At 42.0% G+C, this 26476-nt stretch overlaps 1 protein-coding gene across 4 annotated transcripts in view; it reads right to left on the bottom strand.

Annotated features, from left to right (window-relative positions):
• Window positions 1-26476, bottom strand: part of LOC120822212 (seizure protein 6 homolog) — a 73988-nt gene that overhangs the window by 8802 nt on the left and 38710 nt on the right. For all 4 annotated transcript variants that reach the window (XM_040181689.2, XM_078107424.1, XM_078107425.1 and 1 more), the window contains exons 2-9: window positions 24415-25170; window positions 23862-23983; window positions 13694-13886; window positions 6406-6591; window positions 5354-5522; window positions 4656-4822; window positions 4326-4520; window positions 3300-3438 (exon numbers count right to left, since the gene is read on the bottom strand). In XM_040181689.2, coding sequence (XP_040037623.2) covers window positions 3300-3438; window positions 4326-4520; window positions 4656-4822; window positions 5354-5522; window positions 6406-6591; window positions 13694-13886; window positions 23862-23983; window positions 24415-25170 — 1927 coding nt within the window. The remainder of the gene's footprint in view (window positions 1-3299; window positions 3439-4325; window positions 4521-4655; window positions 4823-5353; window positions 5523-6405; window positions 6592-13693; window positions 13887-23861; window positions 23984-24414; window positions 25171-26476) is intronic.

Raw genomic sequence — 26476 nt, 5'->3', positions numbered from 1 at the left:
AGTGGGCAATATGTGATTATGTCCAGTCTCTGGTCTGCATTTGTTGAAGTCAAAACTATTACGACACCTGCCGCGTCCATTTTGCAGTAAGTGCTGTCTAGTCCTTCACAGAAAATTGTCAAATGGATCTTTTCCTTAATGACTCTTATTCTAACGCACTCTACGTTCCCTCACTAAGGTGCGGTGAAAAACGAGTCAACCTGTATTGTATTGAACGTGATGAAATCTGATTAAAAGACTCATCTCCTTCTTTGGCGAACCTACGTCTGCAGCGGTCATGCAGACACGAGGAACCCAGTCACCTCATAAACAATTCTGATGACGACTTTTGTTTTTGAAGTCCCCGACTGTCTGCGTGAGGAGCTTTCGAAGGTCTGGTGACAACACAAAAAAGTGCCTTCAGTTCAGGATCAAACAGCACTCTGTGGGGACTCAGACTCCAAGCTTTTTCAGCTGCGTTCTCTGTAGCAATCTGGCAATCACTTCACCCAAATGTCTTCCCACCTGGCTCCTCTAAAGGTGCTGTGCGAACCAATCTTCTAAATAAATAGTTTTACTCTTTCTCCTATGTTTTCTTTATATTTTGAAGTAACATTAATTGTTATCAGTCTAACATCAGGTTATGGTCATTTTGACTTCTGCATTACTTTTTGTATCTTTCATCCTTTTAATATTTAAGACACAAACAATGAAGCTCAGCTCTGGTGACATTCACTTTACTGCTTATGTTGCTTTCAAGTTCAAATAAAAAAAAAGGAAATAAGCGTCAAGTCATTCGAGTACAATGCATAATGGCACAACTGATCGTTAAACAAAAGCTAAAAGCCTGAAACTACTATTAGTCAGAGGGATGTGCATGACCGGTGAAATGGTAAATTTTCATAAGTAGGGATGCAAAAAACCTGTATTATACCAATGTAATGGACTATCCGATTCAAATGCCTCCTTCATCAACGTGACTTGGGTATTTAGTTCTAGGGTTCTGTTTTGTAAAAGGATTTTGCCTTTAGAGAATTTCTGAAAACTTGCCTGCATGCCAATAGCACAAGCTCCATTCTGCAGATGAGGGGATGACTGCTGTGTTTTGTTCAAGCCTCCAGGCGTTTGTCACCTTCACTGACCTGCCAAGTCAGAAGAACCTGACAAATAACCTCTAACAGAGTGGAAATTGCTTTCTACTTATATTCAAAAATGTATTTGACATCAAAAAAAGGTTATCTTTTAAAAGAAAAATAGACAATAATATCCCAGGCAAGTATAGTTGCAATTGGCAAGTAATGCTCAGAATCTCCACAAGAGGACCCTATAAAACCCAGTATGTCCTGTCTGATCCTGCTCAGCAAACAACATCACAGCTGTAAAATCGACTTTACCCATCGTGTTCAAACGTGTAACGCAGTTCTGCTCTGAATTCTAAAATCCACATGTCAATTACTTTTACCTTGTTGTGTTCCACAGGTGGGGATATCAGCTGCAACCTCTTGTCTCCGGCTCTTGCTCAAGCCATGCTCCGAGGTAATTAGCAAAGAGCCAGCCCTCCTGTTTGGCCTAAATTAATTAATCAGTCCTCATTATGCACACTGCTCAGCTGTAATTGCCAGCACAGGCACAGCGATGAATGATAATACAGAAAACATTCTCATTATCGCGGAAAAGTGTGTGCCCACCCTTTATAATGAGTCAGCTCTCAGCCACAGGAGCCTTTCATCACTTAAACACACACACACAGTTCATGTACAAAAACATAAATAGTTGACCTGGCCTTTAAGAATGCTATTCTCAAGATCAGCGGGCTGGACATGAGGGTAATGGGAGGGTCTGCAAGAATCATACAGCTGTGGGTTCCTACTGCCATGAAGGCCATGCATGACCAACCTTGAGATAAACTAAATCTGGCCAAAGCCCCATTAAGTCCCAGCGAGGGACCTCATGTGGGTCTGATTAAAACAAATATCGGGATGGTGCAAGTTTAAGAAGAGATCTCTGAATAAAAATGTGTTCAAACTGGTTTACTTCTACATGAAGGAACGGAAGAAATCCTCTCTGGTCTTTTTAACCCTTTTATCTCCAATTTAAAAACATGGATGCAGGCAGGGTCATATAAACGTCCTGTGAGGTATGAAGACTTTGTGTATTAATGGTATCCTATGATGCTATTGTTCCCCGCTCGATCTGTTGATCATATTGTAGTGATTGCTCATATCTCTATTAACACAAAAATGGTTTCACCACAGAAGGGTGTCCGTCTGATGTAGATCTGTAAGGATTTCACATGAATTTCATATAATCCTGTGTACTAACACAATACGTAAACAAAAATGACTTAACTAGGAAATAGATATAAAATATTATTTTTATTTTCATGAATACGTGTTTTCTAGGTTGTCTACCGCTGTGCTGGATTGCAAGGTATGCCCAGTATCCAGACCCCATGTGATAATTAAACCTGGCCACAGATGAATTAACTGTTAATATTCAGAGCACAACATAAAAAATAGAAATGACCAAAAAGCAAACAATTACTTTAGTTTGTTCCGGCCTCGGGAAGTATTCCCGAGGGTTTCATTTCAACCTCCCTGCACCCTAGGGTGTGCAAGTGCTTCAAGCTATGACAAACAAATCCCTTATTTTGTAGTTATTGTGCTTCCTACAGGATGCGTGTCTGTGGAAATACTGCTCGGATCACAAGGAAGGAAAACGGATGAATGCATTTGAGACAAAACAAAGAAGAAGTTGCACATTATCATGTTCACACCTCGATAGTTTGGTTTTAAAAGAAACAACTAGTCTAATGAAGAAAAAGACAGAAATGTGATCACCTGACATGACAGCAATAACTTTGGTGTGTTTGGATGGGACACCTATGTCCACTCAGTATGAAATCGGTGTTCCCGAGTCTATTTTACCGCCTGTGTGCATGTGTTGAATTGGCTGTACTGTAGGGGAGGCTCAGAGTAGTTCACTGCCAGAGCATATTCATTTCAAAGCCAACTGTGAGACACCCACCGGGGAAGTGGGAGCAGGGAGGCTTACTGGCTAATCTGGTCAGAGAGCGAGCTGGAACCAACACAGAATTCTTAATGTAGCGGATGAAAAAAAAATCTAATTAGTGACTTCAACCACAGAAACACTTTCCCTATGTGCGTTTTGTAAGGGTGTCTCTCTGACTGAGAGAATCGATGAGAAAGAAGCGTTGAGTGTGTTTGTATTTGAGTGTTTGACATCTCGAAGGCAATCTGACCTCCTCCTCTGACCTCCCTGTGTGATTCCTAGTCTTACACCTGAGTGCAGTCTCTTACACTTGGATGTCAAGCATGATCCTCTTGTCCTCTTCCACATGGATACCCCAGATGCAGTCCTGCCCCTTGTCGTAGGCCTCAGGCCAATTAGGAGACAGCACCACACCAGCAGAGTCTGTGATCTCCCCGCTGCACACAGCTGCAACGCACAAACACCTCAGGTTGAAACAAATGTCTGTTTTGTAACAGATTTCCAGACACAAAGTGTTGATTATAATACAAATATAACATTAGGAAATGAAACATCAAACGACGCAAAGTGGTGGTGTGCAGGTAAGGTGGTATATACATGAACATACATGAGCTGCTATGTGACTTCAAAGAACGGAAACTGGCCTTAATCCTCAATAAAGCACATCTGAAATGGAGTGGGAAGCCTCCTTGACGTGAACCTTGTGAAACCGCACGCTAGCACTAAACCGCTTGATGACCATGACCCACGGGAGTAGAAATTAAATTTCCTTACATCTAGCTTTACAGGAGAGCTTTTCAATTTCCCAGCGTGGCAGAAGGACCATGCAGGCGACAAAGAGTGAGCATAAGGTCAGCGTCTGTGTGTGCCTGTGTGTGTGTGTGTGACTGTGAGGGAAGAGTGATTGAGAGAGAGAGAGAGAGAGAGAGAGAGAGAGTGATGAAAGAAGGGCTCATGGATTGCTATTATGGCGCAGTGTGGAAGTGTTCATCTTAGGCCAACTATTGTATGCCTTTTTAATCCCAAGCACTACCAAAGTCTGCCCTGCAAGCACACATATCAAAGTAAATCAATGTTGCAATACTAAAAGGAAATATATCGTGGATCAGAGAAAAGCAGCTTAGGAAGATACGGTTAACTGCCAGTGGTCTTAAAATATTTGGATAAAAAAATTTCACAAACTCCTAAAATGATCAGGCAGACGAGCAAAGCTTCGGGTCCTCGGGTCAGTCCCATATGCCTCTTAAAATCTGCTGCAGTGTGCTGCGGCACATTGCTTGTGAATAGATTTCGCATCGCTAAATTACTCCAGCGGATGAGGTCTGTTGACTCACCCCTGCAAGCCGGCTCAGTCTCATTCCACTGAGGGTTTTGTGAGTCCACGCACTCAATCACTACGGAGCCTTGCTCCAGCGTGTACCCGGGGTCACACGAGAACTCAACCACCGCACCCACGTTGTAGTTGGAGTCACCGCCGCTGAAGTTGCCGTACTTGACGAAAGGCTCATAGCACATGCCTTTCGCAAAAGCTGCAGATGCAAAAAACACACACACACACACACACACACACACACACACACACACACACACACACAACATCAGACCCGAGTGACAAGGCGCTGATTTGTCTTTAGTAGCTCTGCAGGCTGCATGTTCAAACCTGCCTTCGTATCTGATCGCTGCACCGGTGGAGGTCAGCGTCCCATCTGTGGTGAACTCTACAAACAGGTAACGTTCAGTGCTGAGCACACCCTCATTGGGCAAATACTCCACCTCATAGGAGTCGTACACGGGGGGAGAGTCGATGTTGTTGCCATTCTTAATCAGCAGCCTGCAAGGAAACAAACACACACCAACACGCCAAAGGAAAGCAGTTTAGAATAGACGTAAGTGAGCCTTGAAAGGTAAGAGAAGCGTTAAAAGTTCCAAACTATCTGAGAGCTGCTCGCTGTTCCAGTTGTGGCTGTAATAACTTTGTGATAACATTCTCCAACACTCGGTAATGAGGTGAATGGCCATGTGTGACGATAGTCATGTGGATCAGTAGTCTCTGGAGAAAAATGTAATGCAATTGCTGTTTCCTACCACTCCCTACCCCTCTGCAGTCCCTCCAATTCATTCGCTTGATGGAACACTGTTAAAGGATTATAATGATAAAAGGTCCCTTCAAATTCATCTGACACTGCCAACAGATTTTGGTTATTTATAGCCTCTATCCACAGTCCTACTGTTATACAGAAAATTAGTTTAAAGCTCGGTGATGATACCTGAAGACACACACAACATCCGCGGTGTACACACTGTCTTATAAAATACAATTGATTTGGTAAATTATTATTTTTTTGCAAAGTGCATACACAACCTGTCATCGTCCTCTGCCAGAGCCACCTTCTCAAAGTGAATGTGGAGCCGATGGCCTTCGGGGGCCTCCAGGACCCAGTGGCACGTCAAGTTGTTGCTGTAGTTGCCAGGGAAACCAGGAGAGACAATTCGACCATAGGTAGCATTTTTTATCATTCCCCCACAGGATGCTACATGAGAAGACAAAGAGAAGAGAAAAAGAGGAAGGAGACAAAAACAAGTTGGATGGTAGGATTATATGAGAAAGGTAATAACACCTATGGGAGGAGGGGGGTTCGGAGCCAACCCTTTTGTGAGCGTGGATTGCATCAATATTCAGTGGATTACGGCCGGTCTACACTAGGGAGCCAACCTGGGTCTAAGAGTGTGTGGCGGTGTGCGATGGACATGTAAAGAAAAGAGCCAAACAGCAGCACCAGCTGTATCGGTCCGGAGCAGCTGCATGCAGGCGCAGAGAAAAGACCGGAGCTGGCAGATGAGCCTTTACTAGCAGGAGGAGGGATAGTCATGCAGCCCGAGATCTAATTAAGTCAGACAGGTCCAATGGCATTTGTTCTTTGCCGTGACTCCAAAGAATAGCTCCCCGCGCCGGTAATCACATACAAACACACTCATTTGGTCCTGTGGTGTAACTTATCGACTCGATGCGAAAACAACCTCACGAAAGCTTCCATTAATCAAAATCACCCGAGGAAAGCTAAGGAGAGGAGGGTTTACAACACGCAATATATGAATTATGAATTTTAATTTAATTAGCATATTTTAATCGTACCATTTGTTCTGTTGGATTCTGAAAAAATGGATTTATCAAAGCGTCTTGGAATCCATTTGGATAAATGTATTTACAATCGCAGCTCCGCCCCCCCGAGCAAGTGTTAAGCACTAACCATAAAGTGGTGAAAAAAACATTAAATATCAAACAAAAGATTGAACAGCGGTGAAAATAGCCTTTTTTTTTTCTTCTTTTGATGCAGTTCAGCGAGGCGCAACCTCACTGCCCTGACTTGGCCGCCACTGCCACTTCTTGTCCGTCAAAGGAGCAGTTGGTCTTACCGACACACCGGGGCTCCTTTCCACTCCAGTAGGGCGTTGTTGCATTGCGACACGTGAGCATTTTGGCACCTTGCAGCTTGTAACCGGTGAAACAGCGAAAGTAGGCCCCTCCGCCAGGGTGCAGGTGCGTCACGGAAACTTCTCCACCAGCCGGCTCTTTGGGGAATGCACAGCTTAGCACAAAGGCTGGGGAAGAGGGAAGGGGGAAGAAGAAAAATGATAGAGTGCAATGGTTGAGGCTTAATAATAAATGCAGAAAAAAACAGTAAAACTTTTTTCCTGATTATTTTTGGTATTGCTGTGGCCAGTAATGGGCCTCAACTTCTAAGCAGGATTTTTTTGAATGAATATAAATACATTTAGTGGCATACTATGGAGGATAGATACACTAATTTCTTAGTGTTATTTTGTCATCTGTCCAATGTGTAACTAAACCTCCCAGAAAAAGGAGTCAAACTGCTTAAACAAAAAAAAAAAAAAACTCAACTATGTTAATGAAACACCTTATCCAGGCACCTGCTTGGTCTGACTTGTATCACAAATTTTTCATATGTTACCAGCATCCCGCTGAGGGAAATTTTAAATGTAAAAATAAAGAATGAATATTTCATTCTGCACAAAAAATCCAATTCTGGCCAAAACAAGAGGCATGTTAACTGGCTTCACAATGTAATCCGCTGTGTCCTGCATTGTGTTCCGTATAACTCCTGCTGTTGTGGTGCATTATTGACCGTGTTATCTCCCCTCCAAAACACCACACAGCACCAAAACATATTTAGATACAAAAAGGGAAAGAAAATAATTGATTTTCCATTCCAAAATGCATTCCGGTTTTCGTCTCACTCGCTCTCTCACACACACACACACACACACACACACACACACACACACAACAACCGTCAACTTTGTTCATAAACACCCCCAGCTCTTAATGAGTCGAAGTTCACCAGTTGGTGCAGTATGTGAATGTACAGAGACGCGTTTGCAGCACTACAGTAATTAACATCACCGTGTGGTCCGGCATAGGGCCACTGCACACACTCTGACAAATGGAAACGTTGCTGACTAGCTGAACATCATCAGGGCCGTAATGTGATGGTTGGAAGAGGAAATGCCTCTGCAGTGGTTGTCAAAGAGTCGTGATCTTAGCGGGGGAAGATCAATGTTCCTGGACTTGGTTTGCTTTGTTGTCCTGTCCTTGTTTTTGAATAAATGGTGTAGGATGCAATGGAGTTCACATGGATAATGGAGTGAGCTAACCGAGTCTGTAATGGAAGCTATTAAACAGCCTTCTCTTTCTGTCTAACGGCCACACTGTTCTACCTCATTAGTGTAGGGACTCTAATGACTCGACCAAAACTTCTAAACTTCTGGCAATGTTTGAATAACAAAACAAGCAACCTAATTGGAACCACTTTGGATTGTGCTGCGATCGCATTGTGACTGTGAACCGGCAAATTTACACAAGCTTTTTAAAAGCCGCAACTTTACTCAAACTTTGCGAGATACATGTTCTGTGTCAGCTCAATGGAGTGCATGCAAAGCATTTACAGTATTAGGAAAAAAGCATTGTGAAAGATTTATCTGCACTGCACTTGTGCTTGCAGTCTTAAAAGCAATTATGATGATAATCGGCCACGCGTATGTAGTGTGTATATACCTTAATCGTATTATGATTCATTTTTATTGTTTACAGAATTGATAAATAGACCATAGAAATGTACAGCATCATAGTTGAAGAGTTTTTTGGTATAAGCCTGTTTCTGTTCACTTATTACATCCTATTGTGCCAAAGGCAACTATTTCTTTTGGCTTTATTGAACATTACAGATCCCTATAATATCCACTGATCCAAAGTGCCCTGATAAACCATCTCCAACTGTTTAATGATTTCTACTCCTTATGAAGAGTCTACGGACAACAACATCATACATATAGCGCATGAGGGGAGGCCACATGGCAAAAAGAAAAAACATTTTATTATAGCACACATGATTACAGTAATATATTTGAGGTCTTTGTATGCTGAAACGCACGGTTAGAACGCGACATTAGACGCTCTGCACGAGTGTGAATATAAAGTTTTTTCCTTTCAGAAAATCATTTATAGAAGGACAAAAAACAACTTTAGTCATGCTTCTAACATTACCTCGAAGAAACTGGCTATTCAAACATTATTGTTATTCTATCAATTGTTGAACTTGAACATAAGAGAAAACAGCCCTAAATGGGTAATGGCCATAACGGCTTGTGAAGCTGTCCCCATCTGCTGTGTTTTTAACCTACCGACTTTTAACCGACCGGTTATTCTTTCACACAAGCCACTGGTTTCCACCATAATGAAACCAGCCTTTCTTTTGCACTAAATCAGTGAGCCCCAGGGATGAGGTGCACTGGCCCCAAGTCATCCATTCAATTCATAGTTTATCACTAGCTCCAATGAACCTGGTTATTGTCATTATCATAGCTGCATTTACATCCCTATTGAGCATACAGCGGGAGAGCCAGAGGCACAAAACTGTGGAGCCAATTCTTGAAGTATTAGAGGCGTGCGCCCCCCCCCCATTCCAGGGAATGTGGTGATGGGCCATAAAGCCTGATTGTTTTGCCATTACAAATAATAGATCCACGGCGCAGACAGCCAGGAAGATTAGCTGATGGCACTGTAGGGCCACGGGAAACAGATGCGTCCTCAGTTATTGTTTCCTTCTAGGGGAGGACATATTCACAATGGTCATATGCATGCTAACATTTCAGCTGCATTTGTAAGGAATATTATTTCTTCTAAATTTCAGCTTTTGCAAAGATTTTTTTGTTTTCTGAATGGTGAGAACTAAAGACCAGTATTAAGATTGTCAAATTGTGGAATTCATCACCCCTCTGCATTTTTTCTTTCAGAAATGCAGTGTTTAGATGAAGGAGGGCATCACACGTCAAATATTTGGAGACATTACTGACAGAAATGCCTTTATCACAAACATATTTTACAAGTGACATGATTTGGTTCTAACCGTGAAGCTCTTTGTGTGTGTTAGTGTGTGTGTGTGTGTGTGTGTGTGTTTGTGTGCTGCGTGGTAAAATATGGTCCTGGAGACAACTACTGTAGCTTCCTAGATGTGTTTAGTTGAAATTAAAATGAAGGTTGAGTTTGAAGACTGGTGGGATACGAAGGGGCCATTGACCCCCTTACTTTGTGCCCCTTGCTTCAGTTTGTCATCAGACATCTCAACAGGAGCTTAAAAAATAATTTCACTTAATATTTTGTCATTTCTCTGTGGTTATTCCCAACCGTTCAAGAGGAACACATCCTGTTGCACTTTCTTTCTTTCTCCCTCTCTTATCAGTCCATGAGCAATGGATTTGTCCTGGCTTCTTTGAATGTAAAGTATTTCTGTTCAGATTGCTTCCATGGCCTTTCTCACCTTCCTGAAAATCAATTAGAACCCTGAATTTGTGTTTAAAGTGAAATAATTAGCAACGCTTTCTTCAGCACTCAGTCAAAAGTTGCAGAGGAAATCGTTGAAAGGAAGTAAACACTCACTCCTCCCGTTAATGAGCCTTATTCTGCTGCATAGAGATTTTTCATTTGCCAATCGGAAAAGCTGCTGCTCCGCCGACAATAAACACAATAGATGAGGTGAGGAAGCTAGTAAAACACAGTTATCCACAGTATTTGGGAAGACCAATAAAATGCATTTAAATCAATAATGTTGTATTTCACATGTCACCTGAATCCCCTCAGGAGGAGAGCTGGCCATTAAACTTGGCAACAAGGAGGGAGAAGATAATGAAACAGGGTGACAGAAAACCAAAACCAAATTAATGCAGTGTTGATTGTTATATCTAATGAATATTTTCCACGATGTACTATGTCAACATTTTGAGAGTAAAATGTGTTTCCGAGGAAAGAAAACCCAGAGTTGATGAGTATTCAGTTTCGCTTTTTTTTTTACGCTGCCGCAACACTGCAGGCGATTTGTGGGACAGTGCGGCTCACTGTATCCAAGCCCCATGTCGTGCCTGCGCACCCGAGCATTATCCTTTAAAGAAAGATCGATAGTGTTGTCTCTGGGAAAGTGATTCAGTTGTAAAAAGCCAGACCCTCGATCTGCCGTGATATGGTCCGTTGGTATTTATGTGGTTGGGTTAAAAACTCGATTTTAATAGTCATTTACTCAATAAAGGCTATTAAAGAGAAATAACTTTGGACCAGAGGCATCTCATCAATGCCACTGATAAGTTGTGGCAAAGTGGATCACTGCCAGTGGCAGACGTCCTCTGGCCAATAAGTCCTATAAAGCATCACGGCCGTTGGCGACGCCATCGATAACGATCTGTAAGGATGCCTGTAGAAGTTATGATGTTATTTATTATGGCAATCTTTTCAAAAATTAAATAACATGGACATTGTGGTTTAAGTCAATAATGAATTACATTTCGTTTAAAATGAAGGACCGTCTTAATAAAATTGGCCTTAAAGTGTCCAGATTTGCATAACCAGAGTTGCATTTAATTATTAGTACTCAATGCTGAAGCATAAAAATACACCATGACAGGATTACTTTTCTTTCAAAAAGTCAGTACAAAGCCAAAGGATACATTTGCATGCCAGCACAGTTCTATATTTATTCAGTCTGCTCCTGCGGGTGCAAACACTTTAGAATGAAGTATTCTCAATGTGTTTGCATGTAAAATTGCAGTCAATTCTAACTACAAAGTAAAAACGTAATTTCTCAAAAGAATATAAATTCCTGCGAAAAAAAGTCACCAGTCCCAATATGTTTTACATTGATACCACTTCCTATGAAATAAATAAAACTCGCACAGCTCATGAATAAATATTGTCTGAATGTCAGCCCTAAATGGATAGATGTGTTTGAATATAGATTGTATACAAAAAGGGTACACTCAGGATGCATTACATACAGGACATGTTTTTTGTATGGTTCTTTGTTATTTGCATGCATTGCTTTATTCAAATATACTTTAGCTGCAGTGGCTGTGTCTGGAAATTATAATTAAATGGACAATGGATGTTCTATGTATATCAGGATACATATGCGTGTGTATTAGGGAAAAAGATAAGGATGAAGATGAAGTTTCCTCATGGCTCACATCTGTCGACACAGTAAAACACACCTATAATCCTGTTCCAAGTGTCAGGCTCATGCCGATGTTATAGAAGCATCCATCAGTCTGTCATTGCCGGCAGAGCCACCGCTGTAGTAGATATTAATTACCGTGAGACGAGATCTATCCCTTAACAGTTCTGTCTCCTTCTCCACGCCTGTCCAATCACATTTCTCATAGCCCATCTTAAAAGACAAGGTGAGATTCAGCTAATCAAGGAGAGGAACACAAATTGAAATCTTCTTCCCATCCGATATGTCTCATCTTCTACTAGAAATCTGACCACGGCATCTTTCCTCCTTAGATTAATTAAATTGGTCCCATTGAAATTCCAAAGCACACATCTCACTGCCGGGTTTATATATGCCCAACAATGGCAATACAGAACTGTTGGTGAGAAAGAACAGACACGACAGGATCTACATATTTCTTTTTTAGAGGCGAAGTTGACTTCATGCCTTCTTCCAGGGCCGTTGAACCCCTTGATATTAATTCATTTATTTACTTATTTTACTCTCTCCGTTTCTTCAGATACTTCCGTATGCTACACCTAAAATATGGCCACTGCCAAAAACCAGTATATTTCTGTACAGGTACAGGTGTACATGCACACAATTGTCCATTTGTAAAATCAGACATAAAAAAACAAATGACCCTCGTTACGAAGGTGGTGTTGCCATTTTCAGGCTTTCACTTATGGACGTATTGTTCACCTTTTATAATCTAAGATTTATTAAATTGCAAGAAAATAAATCATCAAATTTCCATACAATACTTTTAGTAAAATATTTGACATGTTCATCTTCCGTTTTGTAACTCTTACATACTAGAAAGCTAAGGTTTGTGGCTAAATCTGCCGTCCATTAGCTTTAAATTACTTTTACTTATTAACAAGGGCATGACTTTTGTGGACTGCACAATAAATCTTGGAAAACGTTGCACACAATACTGTATAGGATCTAGACTGAAGAGCAACGAGGGTGAGAAGGAGAAAAGCACACCTATTCACTGTGTTTTTCAACTATTTTTCACCATCTGTCGCCATCAAGCAGAACCCTGTATGATCTGCACCAACCCCTCGCTGTCATCATTCAGCCTGACCACGCAATATTCGCACATCCAACAGCGACGGGGTGATTTATCTCACGTCAGCGCGACAGTTTTGATGGCCGCTTTCAGCTGATGAAAGTACCATAGTAATGTGGTGGAATGAATGTTTTGTCCACCAGCTTCCACCATCAACTCAAATCGATGGGGCATGTAATTGCTGACCACTTTGTGTTATTGCTAAGATAAACAGACTTTGTTGCTGACATGGAAGATCAATGTCACACACACACGAAACATGCAAGAAAAAGGGAGGAATTTATGGGCCATCATATTCAACATCATTCACCAACTCTCTATGCCGACAGATATTGCTGCCCACATAAGTCCCTTTTGTAGTTACTATTTGATCACATTTAATAAATCATTCTGCATGAAGACGAGCCGCAATTGAGTCCCGCCCACACCAGAGGACAACAATTAATTGCTCTCTGTTGACTTTTACGATGCCTGAAAGTGGCTTACTTTTGTTAGTAGTTGCTAGTGGTCAGAAAAATGAACATGTAAATTGTGGTTCAATGCGGATGAATCTGAAAGCTATTTGAAAAGTTTGCAAGTGCCGTAGCAAACTACAGCAGCCTGGTGCAGCTTACATCATCTTGTAGAGGTATTGGTTATAATTTTATAGGCTGAAATCCAAAGTTTTTACCAGCTACTTTTCAATCCTTGGTTGCAAATTGTGGCGCCAATTGTTCTCCGCTATTGTGGGTGTGATTTTCAGAGGCGATCGTTGATTTGTCTCTAATCGTTTTATTCTCTGCAAAGCCCAACGACATTAAATGCTAACAAAACTATTGAAGGTGTTCCAAAAGCAAGCTGTCCTGTTTCATGCCATGGACATCAGACATAATAAGCATGGTAAAACTAACGTGGGCTCGGAATTTATTCATTTATTTGATGTCAAATCTTACGACCCAATGCAACATGTTCTGCTAAATAATAATGACTGAAAGCTGCTTTCCCAATATGACAGTAACATAATTAATGTGCATGAAACCATTGAGAGAAGGCATAAGGACATTGACTGTGACTGCGTATGGCACTGGCTCACCTTGGTAATGCAGAAGAAGAAATCTGTAGTTGTTCGGTTGGTCACTACGAAATCGGATGGAGATCTGATTGCTCCAGCTGCGCAGTACAAGGCCCCTCATCAAGACTGACTCGTTGGCAAGGATGAAGGGTTCCTGGCCACCGGTGTCCTCCACTGTCACCTGCTCTCCCTCTAACGCACTCACATTTAGCACCTAAAAAACAATGTGAGACCATGCAAACATATTACATACCGGCATTCATTGAGGCATTTCTGTGCATCTCTTTTCAAAGGATCTTTATAGAGTAACACATAGTTTATTGTCTTTGCAGCATATTCATTTTCATCCATTCGATTCATAGACTTTTAACTCCAGCACAGAAAATCAAAATCCCAAAGTGTTGACTCATGAGGTTTCAGTTCACCCCAGATGGGTTCTTAATTCAGCCTCCCCTGCTGCTGTGTTTTCATTAAAAGCCCAGTTTAGTCTAATGATGTTGCTATGAAAAGTGGGTCACCTGCTGTGATACTTTGCTCAGATGTCTAACCAACACAGTACCCAAGAATCCGTTTGGTCTGGTAATTTCTTCGTTAACCTGCACCTGAGTGGCAGACACGGGGTCATTCCACTCATGGATTGTTGCATGAATTGACTCACCCTATTCCTGTGTTGGCTCATACCTGTAAGCCACTCCGACAGAAGTGCTTTCTGTCTTCAACAGGTTTGAACAGCATCTGCAGCTAAATCTGGTGAGGTAACCTCAGGAGAATTGCATGTAGTTAAACTGTCTGGATAATGAAGCACTGACACATTTTGGAGCAACATCTTGATTAATTCCCCTGCAAAACTATAAAAGAGGCTTGGTAATCCAACAGCAGGTCAGAGTAATTATTCTTTACCATAAAAAAAAACATCTTCACCTTCGCTTGTGTTTGCAGACTACTGGCTTCAACGACTTCCATGGTGCATGGAGAAGGCAAAAGGTTTTCATTTGTGTTTTAAACAACAGCAGAATTTGACAGACTGAATTTACAGATATCACTTACATATTTCTAAATTCTATATTCAAACATATTTAATCAGGTAAATGTGCATTTAAAATACAAAATATTCCTTCTCACACCCTTATTATTCATTCTGCGTAGCACAAGATCCAACATAGAATCTAATTCAACCAGTTAATGTTTCAAGTTAGAATCATGGCATGTTTCAAAGCTATGATTGGTAGTGGCTTCAGGTATGCCATGAGGCCAAAAGAGGATTGCCCTCCATAGGCCGATGGTCCCTGAGGTAATATGTGTGCAGGAGTGCAACTGTCCAGAAAAGCTGAGACGGTATAGGCACGATGAGCACGTGAAATGAATTTGGCCAGGTTGGCTAACTGTCACTCAGTCGAGGTAGAGCTGACAATGAGCGCAGGGAGGCTAATGGACACTCTGAGAGCGAGCTTAGAGGTGACTTCTTCTTGAATGATCCGCGAGGTCAGCCTCTTTGATTGATTTGATTTTTATCACAACTCGAATTAAACACTCTGGCGGTTTTCAGACCAACTGAAAACACAGAGCGCAAACACTAGATCAAAATAGCAGATATGTGTGTGTGTGTGTGTGTGTGTGTGTGTGTGTGTGTGTGTGTGTGTGTGTGTGTGTGTGTGTGAGTGTCTTACAGAATCACCTCTGACTGTTTTTAATATAAAAACCGTTGTTGCAGGAGCCTCAAACAATCACGTCACAGAGAGTAATAAAGGAATGCCACATGCTTTTAGAATCCCTGTTTCTCAAGGGCAACGGCAATGACAAAGCCTTTGGCACAGTTCTTTTTCTCTCCACTTCTGCCTTTGTGTATCTGAGTTAATACGGAGAGCTTGGATATTATTAAAATCAGGCTGCTTCAGCTACTTGCTCATCTTATAATTTCATAATTTATTCCCCAATACAGCATATCATTATCTTTAAATTCAATTCACATATTTTCAAGGAATGAGACAATGCCATAGATAATTATTCTATGAAAGTAGAAGGTTTTTCACCTTACTATCACATTTTTAATCAAAGAGAATATAAGAATAAATATCTTATTTTCAAAATTTGATTTATTGATTCAGAAAGAAAAGAAATTGCAGCTTATTATTCTCTTTATGTCTGAAATTCAGTCTCAAATTATTATTCCGTAACGTGTTTCTGTTGCCTGCGCCTGTGTAAAGCTGGTGACAAAATGAGAGATGGCTGATATTCCACCATGGTTCATAAATATTTCAGTCAAGCATCTCTCAAAAAAAGAAAAGTCTGACGGTAAATCAAATGTCCCTCTTTTCATATCCCTCTGCGAAAATGGTGGTAGCGCCGCTGCCCCCTCGCCCCCGCCTGCCGGCTTTCCAAGTCTTCTACCAGCCTTTCTGCAATTTTTGGGGCATTTTTGCCTAATGATATCAGAGACTGGAAATCCCAAAATTTCCCAAAATTGTATTTTCATGTAATGATGACAATTCTGAGCTATTTGGGCGAGCATTTTTTAATACCAGCGTTAGACGACAAACTAAACTGCCTGTAAAAACACATCACACATATGGCTAGAAATTACAGTGCTATTCATGTTTTTTCTTTCTTTTTTTTCTTTATCTTTCTTTCTTTTCAATCGAGAGTATGTTTTCCTTACTGCTTCGCCTCAACAGTTTTTTATTTTATTGCACTCTCAGACATAAGATTAATTTTTGACAATTCCTTGGCTTTTGTCATTGGTATTAATTGTTTGTTTGTACGCAGTCGGATATTGCCACCACTTAAAATCCTATCCAACAAGGTCAAACAGATTGTAGGATGGCGACCTCTTGGTTTACATATACCAGCCAGGCTTATGAAGGACAGGTGAGCCGATAGTGAACAGGGAGCAGTCGGACTGATAACCCCGGTGGGCCCTATCATCTGTCATCCACCCTGGGACCTGTCAGTGCAGCCAGCAACAGCTGTCCTGCCTCAATTATGAATCATTGGCCATGTCAGGAAACATCACACTACCTTATCTTATCCAGTGCTGGAGCCAAATGCCCTGGGGACTTCTTCCTCACTGTCTCACTCCTGGTTTGTATGGGTGTGTGCACATATATACACACATATGCATGCTCCTCTGGACTGCACTAAGAGCAGCCTTATTGTAACTCCGAGTTGGAATATGTGAGACATTTGTGGGATTTCGCTGATCAAGCACACTTCTGCACCAGCAGGATTATCAGACTACGCCATCTAAACAGTGTGTTGCTCCATTTTGGAGGTTTTGTTCAGAGAAGGGAGTATGTCTATTTGGTGTGTGTTTGGTGTTGTTTTTTTGTATCCAGGTTATTACTGGAAGACCCGTAACAATGCGTAGAATGTAGGACTGTCCTCCAAGTGCTCTTTCAAATCTCGGTTGTTAACCCTCCAGCGTTTCTCTCAACCTCCATCTGTTCCAGTAAAATATTTCCTGAGCCCAATCAACATGAGAGGACTACAGGAGAGAGGGTCATCACTCTCCTCCAGCTACTGTCTTTTCAATCAGGCGTCAATAACGGACACACCACCTTACACGGCCCCAACTTTATTAATAATACAAAAGATCTCCAAAAAAAAGGCAAAACATTTATCCAAAAGCCGATATCTTGATCTTGATGTTCATACCGTGATCTTTGTCAGACACACAGAGCTTTCCAAGGTGCCGCAGTGGTAAACTATGTAAGTGCGTAGAGGTGAAGATTCATCTTATTCCATCCAGAAAGAAAGCAAGCATGCATGTCTTTTAGTAATTGCAGGTATCCAACAGTCAACCGAGGTTGCACAGCATGACAATTGTGAACATGCCCGCAGACTCAAACATAGCAGCTTCCAGAGCTTTTAACACAGACAATGGTAGATTGCATAACTGATGCGTTCACCGAAAACACTGGATGTCGCTCCCAAGTAAATTTGGCAAAATAATGAAGGCACACCGAGGCTAACACAGGGAAGGGTGTAGCTTCATTACTCAGTAACTTCATCACCCACACAGGGACTCGTGACAGATTTTAAGAATCAAAGTCTCTGAGTAATTTGACGAAACCATACCCGAAAAATCTGTTTAATGAAGCTTAGGCGAAAATTCAGTCGGGAAGACTGGACAGGCTGTGCCGTTCCCTGGTGGCCTCCTCTCTCCCTGGGGGTGGACGGCCAGCTGATTAGGGGTAGGGTCGGGTAGTACTAGCCAACCAGACGTGGGTGTCGTTACCGCAAACCAATTGCATCGGTGAAGGAAAACGTTAAAAACTGTTCTCCTCTCTTTTTCTGTCAGTTTTCATTTCAGCACGCTCTAGGTGACCCGCCACCACCCCCCCTGACACCCAATCTACAGCAGAACCTGGCATATCAGGAGCTTGGAGCAACTTAGGCTCTACCACCACCACCACCACCACCTGTGGCTGGACTCCCAAAGGGGGGGGATATGCCTCATTTCGGCTCGACATCCCGGCCGCTGGTCTATCCTGCGGCAGGATGGAGTCCAAGCCCCAAACAACTTTGCAATATCAATATTATGCCTGTTATAATAAAGCATTGTTCAAATTTCAACAAGTCTCTCCAGATTGAAATGTAATTAAGGAGTTACCGTCTGATGTTTTAGAATTACTCACAACACTACTATTAGTGGACAAATGGAAACCACCTCTTTTTTATTCTTTTGATGAGAACAAGAAAATAAAGGGCAAAAAGAATTTCCCTTGATGCTTTTGAAATAAACAATCTGTCCAATTGGCTTTTTTACAGATGGCATGTAATCTTTATTCACTGTTATTAATTCATCCGTAAGCACACACATGAATTAAATGTCCACAGAGGCTGGTTCTCACTGATGATTTAATGCTAAAAACATCTGGTGGTGCTCTGCAATAAACATTTACACTGACTCACAGGAGCCATTGCTGATGCAGAAATGAGCAGTATGTAATCACAATGATCTCCCTATACGTGGACATGAAATGACCCTGCTGCTGGGGGAAATAAATTAACCACCATTGAACTCACCAGCTGCAGTGTCATCATTACTATGTCTGATGCAGGCCAACACCCTATAGTAGACCACCTACCTCAGCACCCGGTATCTAATCCTCACGTTTGAATAATCTTAGTACACCACCAGTTGGTGTTTTTGTGTATCCCCCAATAAATGCATACAAAAAAAGAATTCCTATATTGTTCATTATATGGGCTGCGTTATCTTAATTAAACATTCACCTCTATATGCAGAACAGCCAAGGCTAAATCATGTTTGCCCTTCTGTCTAAAACAATCGACCCATTGCAATCAGCGAAAGCTCAATGTTAATGACAATGGGACACAAGTGGCGGTTGAATATAATACTAGCTTGCTAATTGTCACTTGTGTATCATTTGGCAACCCATGTACGAGAAAAAAAACTGACAAGCCTGCAAACCACCGATACAACGAACCTTGACATTTCTGAACCAAAAATATCGTTTAAATGAGCATTTCTAGATTTTGTGTATCAATGTTCTAGTGTTTTAACCTCTTGTGGAATTGTGGAGATTTTGATTCTACTACTTGATTATAGGTTTAGTAAAAGATGAGGTGATATGGGTTCAAATATGTATATATATGTACATAACTTTTAATTTTACACACTAAATTTTACTCTCTAAGGTTTAAAATCCCACGCTTGACCCACAATCACCTTGGTAAAAGTACTAAAGACACGAGGAGCCATGATGAGCGACATCATCTTGCCTCTAGAAGCTTAGTGTAAAGTCAATGTTGAACCCGTCAGCATTTGAATCGCATTCTACGAGATGAGACTCCTGCGCTCTGATGAATCAGCCTGACTAACCTAGATGCCTGTAGGGCCTTGACATCCCCTTTTATTTGCTGCAGTGTTCATTTTTTGCATAGATTTAAATTCATGCATTGCTAATTACTCTTCATGTTTTCAAGCATGCATCATCATGACACTGAGAGAGTCTGAGAGAAGGTAGTTTTCTGGGAGACAGAGTTTTCTCACTTTTGACAGCTAGCCTGGTGGAGGAGCAATTAGTGTCATCTGACAGCATTCCTCCCGGGATGACTAGGCCCCATGAAAACTCATCTCAGCAAAGCCCCGGCACCCTAAAAAGCTCATCAAGATCAAACTGGCCTTTTTTATGTCCTCCCTTACTCCCCTAAGGCACAACATGATGAAGGCTTCCCTCTGCCTCATTTCAAGTTGATTAAAGGCAGCAAGCCTGTCTTGGCCTCCATTTCTCAGTTAGACTTGGTTTCTCTGCGACACATCTGCCACGCGTTGTGTCATTTGTGCTGCCGGGGAGGCAGGGAACGGCCCAAACAATGTGCATTACCTCATTAAAACAACGTTAATTCCGAGGAGGGGGATTACAAGTATTGTTGTTGTTGTTGGCATTTTTAAAAGGAAAAACGTTTAAATGAAGTGGGGAAATAGACTGCCTGTTGGTGGAAACCCCATAACACTTTTTTGTGGCCCTTTTATTTTATTAGACCACTGGTGAACTGAACACCATCAAAACTGATTTAATTCCCAGCCAGGGTCAATGCCATGTGCATTATCTTGTTTTGTAAGAAATACTGGGATTAAAATGAGAGTCGAAAGATCAATACAGCAATTCACCCATCACGGAGAGGAGGCTGTGCGTCAAGTATTTCAGCTGCTTATTAACATGGCTATTGATTGGAGTCAGAGGAGCGTGGTCGCAGAAGCAGCATCAAATACCAATCGTTAACCCTCAAGTTGGCGTTGGCTATAAACACTTGGCATGCGTGGTAACATCTCTATCTTTGAAGGGGCATTTCACTGGCGTTCCACCTCAACCGAGCTTTATCCCCTCATCGGATGTAACTCATTAGCACAAGCAGCCTTGAGCTCATTAGATGTGGGCTCTTAACTTTTATTTTGTCGCGCCTGGATACTTCTGAAAAAATATCCAAGCATTTGAGTATGAAAAAAACTTGAGAGTGGAGGCGTTTGTTTGATTTCCATAAGCTGCCGTTAAAGAAACAAATTAAGAAAATGTTGTGTTGTCTCCTACTTGCCGGTTACTTGCTGTTCAAACAAACAGTCATGCAGATAAATTAAAGGTATTCATGTAAATAATCATACAGCAAGTAAACCTAGAGATGTAAATCATCTGCAGGTTCACCACTAGAGCTGAAACTGATTGATACAGATAGCGATCACTGATGAGGGGGTGGAAATAGAAAAAAAGGTGAACAATTGGGAGAGGGATGGAGAAGCGCAAAAAATGAGTTATACAGTATTGACCTCAAAATCCTGCCCCACTATCTTTTTGAATGATCTTTTTTTTTTTAATGCTGTGAGAAAATGGAAAACCGCTTCCACAATCAGCCTTTGTGGAAACGGGAGAAATTGGCCATGTCTGTGCTCGTAACCCTCGAAATATATCAACCAGTCCTTCCAAACACAATGCATACTCTTTCAGCAAGAGTGCACAACTCTGGCCACCATGAAACGGATCTGAAACAACCTGTGCAGAACCTTAGATGGTTGAGACCCCGGCAGGTAGATCAGTGAGCAGAGGAGACGGAGAAATCCAAGTGGGGCAGATGGCCTGGAAAGAGCAGATAGCTAGCTAACCCACCGGATTTACTTTATCAAATGAAAAAAGCTCAAACTCATTTGAAGTGCTTAATACCACAGCCCAATTCTGGAAAAGCTCCATCTGTCCTGCTAAAACCTTATTTTAAAGCAACCGCGGAGATAGATATAAGAGAACAGGAATAAGATGTTCTTAAGTTCAGTGTCAATTCACTGGAAGAATAATACAAAATATATTTTATTTTACCTTATTTTCTGCGCTGAAAGTGAGAGTGGCCTAAGCCTCGTAATATTTGTGCAATTATTCTGCAAGTAAATGTTAATGCGGCCATAATCACTAGATGGAGCAATGCATAATATGTTGTTAGCTGTGGCGGAGGGGTTGTAGAGGCAGGCTCAGGGCAGTAAATTCTCCTGATACATTTTTCATCCTCCCACTCCTGCAAACTGCCAGGCTGCTGAAGGGAGTATTGACTAAGCAGAGAAAAGGTCTGATCTTGCGTATTTATTCCCCACCAATCTATGTGATCCCTGATGGAAATTAGAGAGTTCTCTTAGTGCCTGTATTATGTTTAACCTAATCATACATCAATATAGATATTTATCATACAGCAACCTCATCTCCTTCAGTTTTTTTTACTCCATTGAATTTCCTTCCTTTGCCCTTGCGAAGTTGAGGAATGTCTCCTATAATAACTCCCATCCACCGGGGAGGCAGGCTGCCAAAAGACGAACGTGCACTTCAACCACAATATCCCTCCTATGGCTCCTAATGCTTGCTGCTTGACACGTGAAATCAAATCCAAACCAAAGTGAATTCCATAAATCACATATTTGTGTTTTCTACTAAATTCTGTTTCACTTTGGCCCAAAAGTCTACACACTGGCCATGAGCCCAACAGAGAATTGGCAGTGGAGAATATGTGATCCTACCAGAGGTCGACAAATACCATTGGCAGTAAAGTGGAAGCAATTAATTTATTTGCTTCACCAACAGTTAGTTTCTAAAATGTCTAAAATGAAATTCAACTACAAGTACATGAATCGAACAGGGAAATTATTAATTAATCTTTTCAAATTTTTTGCCAAAAACAGTGGTTATATTTCATCTTACTCAGTAAATAGATTATTGTTGGAAAAATTATCTTTATCTTTAGAAAGAACGACACTGCGACAGTACGACAGTCACATGTCTCTACACAAAATTTCAAGAAACAAAAAAACTACCTGTCAGTTTTTCTTGCTGGTGCAAAAATCGGAAATGTCAGAAAAGTCCTCTCTACTCGGCCGGTCCGATGAGAACATGTCCGTGTCCGTCTATTCATGCAGGAGGTGAGTGGCGGTTGTGAATTGTAGAAAACCAAAGTCATCCCTGAGTAAAAACTGTCCTGCTAACTTTTCTGTGCACACTTCTTCTCCCCAGGTCTACATTCTAAAGCCCTTTATTCTCTTTAAACCGTGGGACCCGGGCAGCCCGCAGGCAGAGGAACTCTACTTGGTGCTGATGAGACGGTACACTTTACTTCAACTTCTTTCATTTCATCTTAATGCGATCAACAAAGGGACCATGGCCCATTGTCATCAGTCGTGGCAAGCAGTAATGTGTGTGTGTGTAGTTTACCATAAGTTCACTATCAGTTCAGCTTAAGGAGAGAGGGAGGCTGTGGTCTCATTAGCTCAAATGGTGGCGCTGAAACAAATTGCTATGTGCTGTTTTTTTATTACTTCTGGTATAGTAGCTTTGTTAGGGTAAAATATCTATTAGTTCCCTTTCCTTGCTGTTTTGATTGAGTGAGGATGTGGTTCAGGTCTGATTTATTAAATGTGGTGAGATGCAAAAGTGTGTGTGTGTGTGTGTGCAGGTAGTGCACACGTACTTATGTGGTTCAAGATTTACTTGCCTTACGCAGAAGAAGCTTTCAGAGCAAAACCTATACAAATACATCCTCTGTTAAGACTTATCGTAGCCCGCCAGAGGCAGCAAGACAAAGCTCACACATTTTAGTCCCCGTCGGTAAATGAGGCAATTGAAAAATTGCAAATGCCAAGGAGCACATGCACCGATGCTTTACTTTTTTTTTTTTAAAAGACCCACAAAGCAAACATTTCAACCTGAGACAGACGCCATCACTTGTACCCCCATCTCCCCACCCACTCCAGCAATTTGTTGCCTGCCCATCTCTGTCAACCCACACAAGAGCAGTGGATACTGTAACAGCCAGGACACTAAGCCAAAATGATTCAATGCACTCCGCTGTTTTATATTTGTGCAGCAGCAGTTCGATTTTAGAGACGTGATTCTGCTGTTCCTCCCAGCTGTACTGTGTTAATAGCATCTTTTAGCTCATTGTTTCGCTTTTATGGTTTTCCACTTGACTGTTTTGGTCTAGTATTGCAGCTCCTACTACTGCACATTTAGATGCAAGCAGCAGTTTTTCGTAGTAAAGGATCGCCGATAAAGCCACTGTACACTAACTGCCCATCAATAAATCGAAACAAAATGAGCAAATAGCCGGTGAACATATTGGAGCAAGAGTCTGAACATTCCTTACTCCTTAACAACTTTTCCACTTTAAGTTCTATAAATGGTGTAAAAATTGCACTGACCTGAACCTCAATGCCATATCCCAGGTAGACCGTAACCAGGTAGTTACACTCTGTTCCAGAGTCAAGCTGCTGCAGGATTTTGATGTTGCCCTCAGGGTCAGTGAAATTCAGGCTGCACGGCTCTGTGGGAGACAGCAAAAAAAAAAAAGGTGATTCCCTTTTTACTGGACGACTGATCTTTCTGACAGGACACCTGTGTCACCGTAGCTCCATAACCCTCTAACTATCTCTGCAGATTTCCCTCCCGGCACTGCTGATCTGGGCCGTCAGCTCTTTGGCCAATGGAAAGGGCAGGCAGGACACGTCAGGGAGAATCTAATTGTTTTCGACACATGAGCGACTCTGTTATCTCTGCTGGTGAGATGAATAGCTGTGTGCAGCATGCAAAATTAAACCCAGCCATGTTGATAACCCGATGCTTAAATTTCTTATCCTCTGGAAAGAATGTGTTAAATCTTTGCGGTACTATCAAGTTTGAATTTCCGTTATTATCTACGAAGGAATGTGTTGGAATGTCATCCTTGAAAGTCAAAGGAAACCTCAACGTGCCTACCTGCTGTTTGCATGGTGGTGATGGTGGTGATTACGGTAGTGGACGTGGTGTTGGCACCATCCTCTCGGGAAGCTATGTTCAGCAGTGGATTATCGGGGCCGGTGTTCCCTTTCAGCGCTGTTTGCCTGGCTTCCCCTTCCTCCGCCTGCATCGAAGAGGGTGCCAGGGTCACTTCTACGGGAGGCGCATTCACAATTTGAGAGTGGCTTCTTTGCGATGATGCGGACGCCCCTGGGTTCTCGCTGAGTGAGCCTCTGCTATTGAGTGACACTTGCGTGGTGAGGGAGCCTGTTGTTGGCTCCACCTTGTCCATCCCCTTTGTCTTAAATGACATCTTTTGAGGGACACACATGCCTTGGCAGACAGGCCTTGATGTTGTGCGGGAAAATGTGGTCGGTGGGGAGGTGGCAGCGGCAGTGGCAGTGCTCGCAATGTCTGAAAAGGCTGGGGCATCCTCATGGGGCACCACCTGAGTGACTGGGAACCCCCCGTCTGAGGCGGACACGGAGCCCGGCATGGTGGAATATGCAGCTACAGAGTCAGAGTCATCTCTCTTAAAAAAGTGTTGGTCTCCCTGGAAATCCCTTGTAAGCAGGTGCTCATGAAGCAGCAGGCCCTTGAGGACAGGTCGGTGGTTGGGCAGGTTCATGGGTGAGACAGTGGTGACAGAGCGGAGTTCGCTCTCCGTTTCCTGGGTTGGCGAGTCCCTGTCCAGGTCCAGTGTCCTCTTGCTGATTCCGTTGTTGTCCTCTGCCACTAAAAGAAGGAAAAAGAATATTGTCGTATGAGTGCAGTATTACAGGACAGTGACCTAAGAAAACAACATAAAGTGCAAACGAGCAATTCACCTTTCATTTTCCTGCTAAAAAGAGAATGCCAGCCTATAATTTACCAAAAGTATGCCTAATGAGGTAGGAGGCTGTCTTCTTGCATAATTCCCCAACACATTTGATTGCAATTTAAATCAGTTCATTATCCAGTGTGCATGTCCTGGTCTGTGGGGGGAGGGGGAGCAGAAGCTTAAGTAATTGCACAATAGACCAAGGGGTTGACATATGTAGGTACAGTAATGTACAGCACCCATGATATGATGTACCGTAGGGGTGTCACACATACGGATCCGGTCCGCCGGTCTGGCCCAGCAGTGTGGACAGCATCTGGCCCCTTACCTAAAATGAGTTTGACACCCCTGATGTACAGCATCCTATGTAGGAACACACCTTCAGTGTAATTCAGTGAAATTTTAAGATGAGGACGATTAATACTGACAGCGGCGAGTAGCGTCTTGCAGAATGCCAGTTTATAATCAAAGGTAAATTCTTCAATCACACCCGCAGGCGCTGGAATCCAGAGTAGAGAGAAACTAGGCAGAAATAGTGTAGTTACTTGTAAGATGAAACCATTTTAAAGCACATATTTTTTTACGACATTCTTCTGTAGACTAGCACTGTATTCGTGTTCTCTTTTCTTTTTTTTACACCTCACACACACCACTGAAACAGAGCAAGAATTGTTGATAGATTAACAAAGAAAATCTAGCACACTCAACACGGGTTTAGTCAGTAACAACAACATACAGGATTCGGAATGACATTATTGTCATAGAAGTAATTTGTATCCTGTCAATTCAAATAACTGTTAAAATTCCACTGCTTGTTTGGTTTATTTGTCTCTCTAAAAAATGGAAATATTTCACTTTTGTTATCAGCACTCATGCTTTTTGTAATCAGAACTCCTCCTGAGTTGAGCTCCTGGTTAAGTTGTGGCTCGTTTATAGGGTTAAGTCACCACTGTGTGGTGCTAAATGAACCTACATTAGTCAACTATACCTCCCCATGAGATGGACCGGTGTGGATGGCTTGTCTTTCCCACTCACTGGTTAGTCCACATAATGTGGAAAGCTGCTTGATTACAGCCAAACCTTTACTCGTTGGGGAACAGCTTTGGATCAAAACATGAGTGTGCATTTTACCTTACAGTCCAAAACATTCTCTTTAACACACTTGTTATTAATGAACAACCAACATATTTTACTTCCTCCCCATTCAAAGCAAAACCGGTT

This window comes from Gasterosteus aculeatus, chromosome 7 (assembly GCF_964276395.1).
Source record: "Gasterosteus aculeatus chromosome 7, fGasAcu3.hap1.1, whole genome shotgun sequence".
NCBI classification, from domain to species: domain Eukaryota; kingdom Metazoa; phylum Chordata; class Actinopteri; order Perciformes; family Gasterosteidae; genus Gasterosteus; species Gasterosteus aculeatus.
This window is presented reverse-complemented; position numbering and strand designations above follow the sequence as displayed.